This window comes from Prionailurus bengalensis, chromosome B1 (genome assembly GCF_016509475.1).
Source record: "Prionailurus bengalensis isolate Pbe53 chromosome B1, Fcat_Pben_1.1_paternal_pri, whole genome shotgun sequence".
NCBI lineage: Eukaryota > Metazoa > Chordata > Mammalia > Carnivora > Felidae > Prionailurus > Prionailurus bengalensis.
Window position 1 is genome coordinate 173,193,207 of NC_057344.1, and position 12,729 is coordinate 173,205,935.

Genomic DNA, 12,729 nt, shown 5'->3' on the forward strand with positions numbered 1-12,729 from the left:
AGCGGTGAAGGTTGCATAGGCTAATTGACTCTTCATTTATTACACACTTAGATGTCTTACTGACAGGAAGGATTCTCAAAGATTGTCAGTGTGTAATGGTGTAACAAGATTTGATCAGAGAAACAGTACTACTGGAAATGATACAGGATTTGTTATAGAATTTGACTTTACACAACTGTGAAAACTGGTTAAGTAGTTTCTATATGGCTTTTACTTCTGTGTCTGGTGCTGGGCCTGAAGCCAGCATGGCAGGAAATCCAGATGGAAAAAATGAAGTGGGGAGGGGCAAAGATAAACTGGAACCCCTGAGGACAAGCTGGAATCTGCTTAGGTCCCTTACCACCTCTAAGCCTCTAACTTCAGTGATGCATTAACTAGCAACAGAAGCTAGTAAGTTATGAAGCTAAATGCGCAGCTGACCCAGGAGTCAGAGTTAGAGAAGCTAAAGGAAGAGATACTTGGGGCACCTGGGTGGCTCAGTCAGTTAAGCGTCTGACTTCAGGTCATGATCTCACAGTTTGTGAGTTCAAGCCCCGCATCAGGCCCTGTGCTGACAGCTCAGAGCCTGGAGCCTGCTTCAGATTCTATGTCTTCTCCTGTCTCTCTGCCCCTCCCATGCTTATGCTCTGCCTCTCTCTCTGTCTCTCAATAGCAAATAAACATTAAGAATTTTTTTTTAATAAAAAAAATAATAAAGGAGGAGATCCAGCAGGAGACAAAGTTGCTTTGGACCCAGCTGCTGCATCACACCTCCACCGTGAGCCAACAAATCAGAGACCATGGGTGTGAACTACAACAGTAGGTAGTACCTGTACTAATCCTTTGAGTGTAAAAAGAAGATGATAATGGGTGAGTTATATGGTTATATGGAGAGTGAATTATGTCTCAATATTTTTTTTTAAGATGGCTGCTTTTTCACCTTTGTCTTCCAAATCTCACCCAAAATGTCTCTTGTGGTCCAGGCTAACGTGTAAGTATGTAAGGAAGAAAATTTCTGGAAATAAGTTCTTAACTAAGTTAATACAGTAAAAATCCACCACAAATGTTTTCTGTTAGCTTATGTAAATTTTGTTTAAAAAGTAAACTTTGAAGCTAGGTGGAGAATCCATGCCTTAGCTCTAATGAATCATCACTGGATATAAGTAAAAGGTTCTACCAATATCTTTGCAGTTTAAAAAATGGTATGTTTATACAAGAAAATATAGGACTAAATAATATTGAAAAGTGTTGCATTTTTTATCTGTAAAGAATAATATGAAATATTACTGTATTCAGAAAAATGATTTTTGAAAAATCTTATTTATTTTGAGAGAGACAGAGATAGTGTGAGTGGGGGAGGGGCAGAGAGAAAGAGGGAGAGGGAGCAAATCCCAAGCAAGCTCCGCACTGTCAGCACAGAGCCTGACATGAGGCTCAAACTCACGAGACTGTGAGATGATGATCTGAGCCAAAACCAAGAGTCGGACGCTTAACTGACTGAGTTACCCAGGTGCCCCTAGGATACGTGATTTAAAAAAAAATATAGCTTACTTCCTGGACATCTCTCAGATGCCAAAGCAGATTAACCTATGACTATTCATATTCAGGTCATGAGATGACAGGTAGCTCTGGTGGACATTAAATAAGTATGATGATACTGAGTTTAGAAATTAAGTGATGCATGAGTTTTGCATAGACACATTTCCCAATCAGAGGTTGAATCTATCAAAAAGATGGGAGAAAATAGTCTTTTCAAAAAAAAGGTACTGGGACAACTGTGTCTCTGCATGCAAATGAACAAAATTGGACCCCTAACTCATAATATATAAAAATTAATTCAAAATGGATCATATCCTAAAAGCTGAAGCAATAAAACACACAGAAGAAAACATAGGGGTAAATCTTCATGACATAGTTTCTTAGGTATGACCAAAACACAAGTGACAAAAGTAAAAATACATAAACTGGACTTTATCAAATTAAAACTTTGAAGCATTTCACTTCAAAGGACAAAGAAGTGTTGCTTCCAAGGACACTATCAAGAAAGTGAATGGATAACCCTCTGAATAGAAGAAAATATTTACAAATCATATATGTGATAAGGGAGTTGTATATGAAATATACAAAAAATGCTTACAAATTAACAATAAAAAGACAATTTGATTTAAAAAAATGTGTAAAAGAGGAGTGCCTGCCCACTGAGTGGCTCAGTCGGTTAAGCTTCTGACTCTTGATTTCAGCTCAGATCATGATCTAGAGGTTCATGAGTTCGAGCCCCATATCAGGTTCTGCAATAACAGCATGGAGCCTGTTTGGGACTTTCTCTCTCTCTGCCCCTCTCCTGCTCTCTCTCTCTCTCAAAATAAATAAATAAAATGAACTTTAAAAAAATGGGTGAAAGATATGAATAGACATTTCTGCAAGGAAGACATGCAAATGGCCCATAAGTACATGCAAAGATGTCCCACATAATTAGTCATTAGGGAAATGCAAGTCAAAATCACATTGAGATACGGCTTCATATCCAATAGGTGGCTAAAAAACAAAAGACAATAACAAGTTGGTAGAATTATGGTACAGGAATGTAGAATGTATGTGGAATGCATGGAACTCTCATACATTGCTGGTAGGATTGTAAAATGGTATAGTCATGTTGGAAGACAGTTTGATAGTTATTCAAAATGCTGAGCCTAAGGTTAGCCTAAAATTGCCCCAGCAATTCCACTGCTAGGCCAGAATAGGCAAATCCACAGAAACAGAAAGTATAGTAGTGGTTTCCTGGGGCAGGAAGAAGGAGGTGCATGGAAAGTGATTCTTAATGCTTATGTGGTTTCTTGTTGGAGTGATTAAAATGTTCTGAAAGTAGATAGTAGTACTGATTGCACAAATCTATGAATATACTAAAAAGTATAAATTGTGCACTTTATACATTAATGTATTGTATACTTCCATAAAATTTGGTTAGTATATCAAACCTCCTTCAGGTGGGCACCTTTGTGTGACTAGCACCATGAATGCCTAATAAACATGTATTTCATACAGCAAAAAAGGCATTTGGGCAGTGTTGTGATGGTAAACAACTGGCTGCAGGAGGTGGGAGTAGCCCTTGATTTGTAGCATTTGCCAATGTCCATGGTGTAAATATTCCTACTATGCCAACTTCAAGCTACTAGTGTGACATCACTGAACTTGCAGCTGAGAAGAGATAGGCACAATTGATTCTCATTGGGAAGGAGAAAGTGTGAAGTGGCTCTGGCAACCACTAGCTATTGATAATGTAAGTTTAATAGGTACATGGAAAGAATAATAGATAGAGAATCAGAAATACAGGGCGCCTGGGTGGCTCAGTCAGTTAAGTGTCTGACTTTGGCTCAGGTCACGATCTCACGGTTCATGGGCTCTGTGTTGATAGTGCAGAACCTGCTTGGGATTCTCTCTCTCTCCCTCTATCTCTCTGCCCCTCCCCCACTTGCATATTTTCTCTCTGTCTCTCTGTCTCTCTGTCTCTCTCAAAATAAATAAATAAACTTTATATAAAAAAAGAATCAGAAATCCACTGTTGCAACATGTACCTCCTGAAAGACTGTTGGGAACTTCTCAAACTTCTGATTTAGACACTGATCTTTAGACATAATGCAGTATATTGAACTCTTGCTTGTTAGGATGATCAATAATGAACTCTTCACAGAAGAGCGAAAAGCAAAGTTAAATAAATTTAAAAATATCACGCATTGCTATGAAAAACACCCAAAAATAAATACATTTTTGAGGAAATACAAGTTATGGATCAATTTTTACAAAAGTAAAGGGGAAAATATAATAACAATAACAATGACTTAGTTTCAAAAACTATCAATATATGGCTAATCTGTACTGATAATGCTCTTTTTCTCACCTATACTACCATCCATTTTCCTCCTCCTGATTATTTTGCAAATTCCAGACATCATACTTCGTCTATAATATTTTATTATGTGTCTCTAAAAGAGCTCTATTTTTTTAAGATTTTATTTTTAAGTGATCTCTACACCCAACATGGGCCTCAAACTTACAACCCCGAGATCAAGAGTCACATGCTCCACTGACTGAGCCAGCCAGGCACCTCAAAGAACTCTATTTTTAACATAGCCACAGTAGCCTTACCATACAGAAAATATTAATATAAATTTCTTAATATCATAAAAAATCCAGTTAGTGTTCAGAATTTCCCGTTGTCTTATAATTTTTGACAGTTTTTTTCAAATAAGGATTCAAATAAAGTGTATAAACTGTGATTGGCTCCATGGAATTTTTTTACAAAGGCTTTTTGTGCTCAAAGAATTTTGAAAAACTTTTTTTTGTACTAAAAATTTCAAATTAATATACAAGAGTATATTGGCTTCAACAATATAGCACATGGCCACATTCACTACACCTACTACCAGAAGTTTTTCAGTCAAATCCTAAACCTCTTATCATTTCATCTATAAATCAACACTGTGCATCTTTAAAATATAAAAATATCTTAAAGTTTAACAAAAACCACAAAACTATTGTCATGTCTTAAAAAATATCAATATTTCTTTGATATTATTAAATACCCAGTTAGTGTTCATATTTTTCCAACTTTCCCCAAATTTTTTAGCAGTTGGTTTATTCAAGTCAACATCCAAATAAGGTTTACATATTAAATTAGCTTGTTGTCTCTTAAGTCTCTTTTTATCTATAGGTCTTTTTCGTTTTTTTTTTAAGAAACATGATACTTTGTCCTATAGAGTTTTGTATATTTTAGATTTTGCTGTTTATATCCTTGTGGTGTTATTATATTTGATCTGATTCAGGTTAGGTTTTTTTTCCCCCCAAAATACCTGAGGTAGTGATGTGTGTTCCTATTACATCTCAACAAGAGGCACAAATGTCTGGCTATTTCTCTTTTTGTGATATTAAGATTAATCAGTGGTTCAGGTTAATTAATTGGATGGTCAGTTTAAGTATTCTTTTTTTTTTTAATGTTTATTTATTTTTCAGAGAGAGAAAGAGCATGTGCATGAACAGGGGAAGCGCAGAGGGAGGAACACAGAGAAACCCAAGCAGGCTCTGCACTGTCAGCACAGAGCCTGATGCAGAGCTCGAACTCACGACCTGTGAGATCATGACCTGAGCCGAAATCAAGGGTCAGAAAATTAACTGACTGAGCCACCCAGGTGCTCTGGTCAGCTTAAGCATTCTATCAGCTTTTTATGTAAGGGTGTTAACAACCATTGATAATCACTGCCTATATCCATTATTTCACTGGAGGTTGCAAAAGGGTAATATTCTAACACTATCATTTCTTTTTTATTTTTTTAGCTGAAATTTTTTAGCTGAAATTTTCTCTATAGAGAAAATCTTTCTTTTACCAGTGATTTATTCCAAGGTATAGTTAATTTGGTAAAGATAGGATAAATGCTTGATTCTTTCTAAGTATTTAATATTTTCATGATGGGCTAGTTCCCTGGCATTTTTCAAAGGCAACCAAACAAGTTAAAAACTTTTTATTATTATTATTAGGAGCATATGAACTTTAATACATTTGATATGTTGTAATCCAAATTATTTAGCTTTTTGATCTCAAATTGATCAAAAAATGACAAATCTGTGGGTCAGTGGTCAAGTTGTATCCTAAGTTTTTCTTCCTTCCTTCCTTCCTTTCTTCCTTCCTTCCTTCCTTCCCTTCCTTCCTACCTTTTTCTTCCTTCCTACATTTTCTTTCTTTCTTTCTTTCTTTCTTTCTTTCTTTCTTTCTTTCTTTCTTTCTTTCTTTCTTTCTTTCGAGAGCAAGTGAGCCAGGGAGAGGAGCAGAGGGAGAGATAGAGAGAATCTTAGGCAGGCTCCACGCTCAGCACAGAGCTTGACTGTGGGACCAATCCTACACCACTAGGATCATGACTTGAGCCAAAGTCAAGAGTTTTACACTCAACTGATTGAGCCACCTTGGTGCCCCACTCCTAAGTTCTTTTAGTATGATTTTTGATAACTTTGGTGTAATAAGATGTCCATGCTTATCTTGCACTTTTCCTGTTCCAAACTTGCAAGGAACCCTGGTTCCTCTTAATGGGAAATCATTTTCAGAGACCATAATCTAGGTGTTTGGGGCGCTCATTGCCACTGAGTTGGTTATTGCTTCTAAGCCTTTTCAGTGGTCTACAGATTTTTTTAATGTGCAATGGGGGAGGGAGGAATTTGAGCAATAAGATTTAGTCTGAATAGAATAGGTGGAAATTAGAGATATGTCATCTTTCTACCATGTACCATCATTTTGTCTTTTTAAAGATGCATGAAATCTATTTTTTTATTAAAAATTTTTTTAACGTTTATTTATTACTGAGAGACAGAGCGAGACAGAACATGAGCATGGGAGGGGCAGAGAGAGGAGGAGACACAGAATCCGACGCAGGCTCCAGGCTCTGAGCTGTCAGCACAGAGCCCGACGTGGGGCTCGAACTCACGAACCGTGAGATCATGACCTGAGCCGAAGTCGGTCGCCCAACCGACTGAGCCACCCAGGCACCCCAAGATGCATGAAATCTTTAAAAAAATCTTAATTAGCTTTAATGTTTCAGATTTATTTGGACTTGAAAAATGAATTAGAAATTATGAAATTACTTAGCCAACCTTAATATTTTTTAATAATGTTTATTTATTTTTTTAATATATGAAAGTTATTGTCAAATTGGTTTCCATACAATGTTTATTTATTTTTGAGAGAGAGCAAGCAAGTGGGGGAGGGGCAGAGAGAGAGGGAGACAAGATCTGAAGCAGGCTCTGTGCTAACAGCAGGGAACCTGGTGTGGGGCTCCAACTCACAAGCCTCGAGATCATGACCTGAGCTGAAGTTGGATACTTAACTGACAGAGCCACCCAGGCAACCCTGACCCTTAACATTTTAAACCACTTACAATAAACTTCGTGGATAGCAATTTTTCTATTAAAACATTTTTAAGTTATTATAGAAACAAGCTCTTCTGCTGTTAAGCCTCAGGCCACTTCTTAGCCTCAGACTAGCTAACTGTGCTCTCCTTTCCCTATTTTTTTTTTTTTTTTACATTCCCCAGGGATTTATTTGGCTGTAATTTTCTTTTTAAAGGCCTCCTCCAAGTACTGAGTGGAAAGAGGAATGAGAGAGTCTTTTGGAAATATTTTTTATCTTGCTCTGGGTGGCAGTTATGTGAGTGTTCACATGTAAAAATTCAAATTGTATGGTTAGATTTTTTTTAACATTTATTTATTTTTGAAAGAGAGAGATGGAAAGCAAGTGGGGGAGGGGCAGAGAGAGAAGGAGACACAGAATCCGAAGCAGGTTCCAAGCTCTGAGCTGTCAGCACAGAGCCCGATGTGAGGCTCAAATCCACAAACCGGGAGATCATGAGCCAAAATCGGATGCTCAACAGACTGAGCCACCCAAGCGCCCCTACCTAGGTTTTAATTTTTTTATATTTTTTTAATTTTTATTTTTTTTTGTTTTTCTCTAGAGTTCTATTTCTATTCTTGTATTCAAAAAACTTCCCTGTTTATGTTCAAAATAAACAACTATGTCGTTACTTCCTGTGTTTTACTTCAATTGCAGTATACTTGGAATAATGTACTTGGAAAAGTCAAGAGTACATCAAAACTACTACAAGAGTTTTGAAAATTACAGTTAATGTTTCAGAAGAAATCTGCTCAGGTTTGCAGGTTCTTTATCCTTCCATTAAAAGATGAAAAAAGGCCATCCTAGCCATGCTTCACATTTAATCAGATTCTTCAATATTAATGCATAAAAGCTTTGGAATAAATCAGTCTCAACCAGGAACAGTGTGTTAGAAAAAACTAGAGTGAAAGCTAACATTCAATTTTCCATGTTTGGAATGTCTGAGAAAGCATTTTTTGACTATTAAAAAAGTTTATTTAACAAAAAAGTTCAATATGAAAATGCATGACCTGATTTTTATATTGTAGTAAAACTGGTGCTATGAAGGGGACACGTGGAAGCAGTTGGTTTCTTCTGGTGAAAACACCCATTGTTTATACTCGTTCCAAGGCTTCTAACATGATGATACTATTTCCTCGAATTACCACCATTCCAATATTGTTCTGTTGCCCACTAGTTGCCATCTCCACACATTCATCTATCACAAGATGCATAAAGGGATCGAACCTCCGCAATATTCCTTGGACATGTCTGCCACCATTTAATTTCAATGATAATTTCTTGTCCATAAATTTTTTCAATTCGGGAGGGTGAGCTTTGCTCATCATGCTTACTCGGCGAGCTCAAAGATGCCTCCAAACAGAATTCATGGAGTCCTTCACGCTCCCTACCTAGGTTTTTAATATGGATTCCCAGTTATCCCAGCACCAGCACTGCACACAGTGATTTGCTTTCAGGAGGCACTCAGTTTATTTGAACTGAACCATGATGCAATTCAAGTCTCAGCATAAGGACTTGACCTTCTATAAGTGCTTGATAGGGATTTGATATTGTTGATAGTGAGGACTACTCGTATATTCGGAACCATCTTCTGGGCCAAAAAAACATTTTGCCTAGAAGTTAGGTACATAATGATTAACTAAAATTACAGTTACTCCAAATGAGTACTTTCTCATTTTGTTCTTGAGTTTTTTTGTTTGTTTGTTTTTAAGGATATTCCGTAAATAATTTAATGGGAGATAAAATACGTAACCACTTTTGCCAACTATAGTCATGTCATAATGGCAATTAAATTTTATATTAAACATCATTCAATATCATAGGACAATGACATTTTTCCTGAGATTTTTACCTCAAAATGGAAGATTTGGTGAGAAAATGGAACATGTCTTCTCTTACAATGGGTCATTTTCCCTACTTTGGTGTTATCATCAAAATATTGGTTGCAGATAACTATGCTGTAATGTCTCTCACTTAACTTCCACCTATCCACTTCTTTTTTGTTTTTAAGTTTATTTTTTTTAAAAAAGGTTTTTTTTTTTTTAATCTTTATTTAGTTTTGAGAGAGCGAGCAAGCAGGGGAGGGGTAGAGAGACAGAGGGGACACAGAATCCAAAGCAAGCTCCAGGCTCTGAGCTGTCAGCACAGAGCCTGACGTGGGGCTCGAACTCACGGAAGCAACTTCATGACCTGAGCTGGAGTCAGATGCCCAACCGACTGAGCCACCCAGGTGCCCTAAGTTTATTTTTGAGAGGGAGAAAGGGAGCCTGGGGGAGGGGCAGAAAGAGACAGAGAGAGAGAAAGAATTCTAGGCAGCCTCCATACTGTCAGTGCAGAGACCGACTTGAGGCTCAATCCCACAAACTGTGAGATCATGACCTGAGTCAAAATCAAGAATTGGACGCTTAATGAACTGAGCCACCCAGGCACCCCTCCTTTTCTTTAAGTGAGCTTGCCCATGCCTCCTGCTCCAAGAGTTTGCTCACACATAATATTGCTCTTCAGTCCCTAGTCAATTGGACCAGGAGTAGATTATGCTGGGCTAATTGGTTTTTCTCTCCTCAGAATTTGGAATTGAATTTCTTTAGATTGCTTGAGCTGGAGATAATACATAGCCTGTGTGGGTATGCATTGCATGTGCATTTGTACAGGTGTGGTGATGGGGCAGTTGTCTAGGGCCCTGCTATACCATGTGGTAAAACTTGACTCTTGAGAAACTTGCCATTCTGAACAGTAGAAATACACACTGCCCCATTACTCAGCTGACACTCCCTTCTCTCAGCTTTTCCCACTTTCTCATGTCTTTTTTTAAATTTTAAAAATTTTATTTATGTATTTATTTTTAAGTAAACTCTATACCCTATGTGGGACTTGAACTCATGACCTTGAGATCAAGACATGCATGTTCTACTGACTGACCCAGCCAGGCACCCCTCTCATGTATCTTTTCCCTTTTTTTTTTAATGTTTATTTGCTTATTTATTTTGAGAGAGAGTGCAAGTAGGTGCGGGGCAGAGAGAGAGGGAGTGAGAGAATCCCAAGCAGGCTCTATCCCGATGTGGGGCCCATCTCACAACCGTGAGATCACGACCTGAGCCGATACCAAGAGTCAGATGCTCAACCAACTGAACCACTCAGGTGCCCCTCATGTCTCTTCTTCTATTCCCTAGCAGTATCAGGTGACTGGCTTAGCAAGTTTTAGACCAGAGGCAATCACTGATTCTCAACTTATTGAAGCATGTAATGGTTCAGAGGGTTCAAACACCCTTACTTTATGAATGATTCTTTTGGTAACTCCCTTCCTGGTCTTGAGGAAGGAGGAAATTCTCTACCCTCCCTCACAATGTAAGGAGAGATAATACCCTCTCTTTAGAATACTGTATTCCCTCCAAAATACAACTTTCATTGTTTCTGTCTTCTCTTATATGAGAGAGGGGGAAATGGTGGTGGTAGTGAGAATTTTCTCCACTAGTACCTCTCACTAGACCCAATGGGGGAGGGATTGACTCCAAAAGCTGATGCTTCCTCAAACACAGAATGGGATGTGGGAGGGTAATCTTTTTTTTTTTTTAAGTGATCTGTACACCCAATGTGGGGCTTGAATTCATGACCTTATGATCAAGAATCCCATGCTCCACTGACCAGCCAGGTATCCCAGGGGAGGGTAGTATTTAGTACCATGTATTCTTAGCTGTGGGCTCAAAAACAGGACACTATTTCACCTAAAATGAAATAATCCCTGACACAGACAATGAATTGAGTTGGATTCCTTCTAAATTCTGTTTCATACAATTAAAGCAGAAGTACAACATTTGTGGTAGAGACTTGCAAATACGTGTATAAGACTAATATTACAAATCATGCAGAATTGGCTGGTTTTTTTAATACTCTGGTTCATTACTATTTACAGGGCATTTTAATATATATTATGTCATTTAATTAAATGCCCGGGACGTTGCTGACCCATAATCCTATGGGATTGAGACCATGAACATTCCAGACCATCCCTGATATCCCAGTTTACTTGCCTATGATCTTTCCTTCTCAAGGCACACAGCCTCCTTCCCAGAGCCACAGGATTTCTAGTCATAGCTGATCCTAGACTAAAGCCTAGTTCAGGAAAGGAACATCTTTTCACCTATTTTAATCTCCCATTAATTTGACATTTAGGTTCTTAAAAAGCACAATTTCATTTGGAATGCACTTCAGGATTTTTGTACCATCTGCATGTCTACCTTTATTTATCTTTGTTACATATAAGAAGAGTGCATTTTAAAATTTAAAGTGCATAGTATAATGTTGATTTTCACTAGCAAGGGAAAGTCAAATAGGTGGCCATGGAAGGGGCCCAGTGGAATTCCTGCACTTCTTGACCCTTCCCTGATTCTGTTTCTTCCTCTTTATAATTTTTATAATCTTTGCTAGTGTGGCATTTTGGAATATGGCTGAAGCTAAAAGTCTGTGGATTTAGTTAGACAAAGAGATAATAGCCAGGAATAGAAAGAGGCACTTACAATCCTCCTGTAATGCTTGGGGTCCCTTCAAGATTTATAATTCTACATAACACATTAGGAGAAAGAATATCCCATTAGCAGAAGATGCTATCTTTTACAATTTAAAGAGGCTGAAATACTTTTGTGACTGAAATATTTAACACCAGTTAGGTGGAGATTGGGGAATAAAAACAGACATAGCTAAATAACTGTCAGAACTCAATAATCTTTAGTTTGCTTTTTTTTTTTAATTTTTAAAAGGTTGATTTTATTTTATTATTTTTTTTAATATATGAAATTTATTGACAAATTGGTTTCCATACAACACCCAGTGCTCATCCCAAAAGGTGCCCTCCTCAATACCCATCACCCACCCTCCCCTCCCTCCCACCCCCCATCAACCCTCAGTTTGTTCTCAGTTTTTAACAGTCTCTTATGCTTTGGCTCTCTCCCACTCTAACCTCTTTTTTTTTTTTCTTCCCCTCCCCCATGGGTTCCTGTTAAGTTTCTCAGGATCCACATAAGAGTGAAACCATATGGTATCTGTCTTTCTCTGTATGGCTTATTTCACTTAGCATCACACTCTCCAGTTCCATCCATGTTGCTACAAAAGGCCATATTTCATTTTTTCTCATTGCCACGTAGTACTCCATTGTGTATATAAACCACAATTTCTTTATCCATTCATCAGTTGATGGGCATTTAGGCTCTTTCCATAATTTGGCTATTGTTGAGAGGGCTGCTATGAACATTGGGGTACAAGTGCCCCTATGCATCAGTACTCCTGTATCCCTTGGGTAAATTCCTAGCAGTGCTATTGCTGGGTCATAGGGTAGGTCTATTTGCAATTTTCTGAGGAACCTCCACACTGCTTTCCAGAGCGGCTGCACCAATTTGCATTCCCACCAACAGTGCAAGAGGGTTCCCGTTTCTCCACATCCTCTCCAGCATCTATAGTCTCCTGATTTGTTCATTTTGGCCACTCTGACTGGCGTGAGGTGATACCTGAGTGTGGTTTTGATTTGTATTTCCCTGATGAGGAGCGACGCTGAACATCTTTTCATGTGCCTGTTGGCCATCCGGATGTCTTCTTTAGAGAAGTGTCTATTCATGTTTTCTGCCCATTTCTTCACTGGGTTATTTGTTTTTCGGGTGTGGAGTTTGGTGAGCTCTTTATAGATTTTGGATACTAGCCCTTTGTCCGATATGTCATTTGCAAGTATCTTTTCCCATTCTGTTGGTTGCCTTTTAGTTTTGTTGGTTGTTTCCTTTGCTGTGCAGAAGCTTTTTATCTTCATAAGGTCCCAGTAATTCACTTTTGCTTTTAAT

General features: G+C 38.0%; 1 protein-coding gene and 1 long non-coding RNA gene across 2 annotated transcripts in view; both read right to left on the bottom strand.

Annotated features, from left to right (window-relative positions):
* Positions 1-12,729, bottom strand: part of LOC122466909 — a 31,220-nt gene that overhangs the window by 3,615 nt on the left and 14,876 nt on the right. The window lies entirely within an intron of this gene.
* LOC122466897 (small nuclear ribonucleoprotein G-like) lies at positions 7,536-8,309 on the bottom strand. Its single transcript, XM_043553194.1, has one exon. The coding sequence runs from the start codon at positions 8,233-8,235 to the stop codon at positions 8,002-8,004; it is 234 nt and encodes a 77-aa protein (XP_043409129.1). The 5' UTR covers positions 8,236-8,309; the 3' UTR covers positions 7,536-8,001.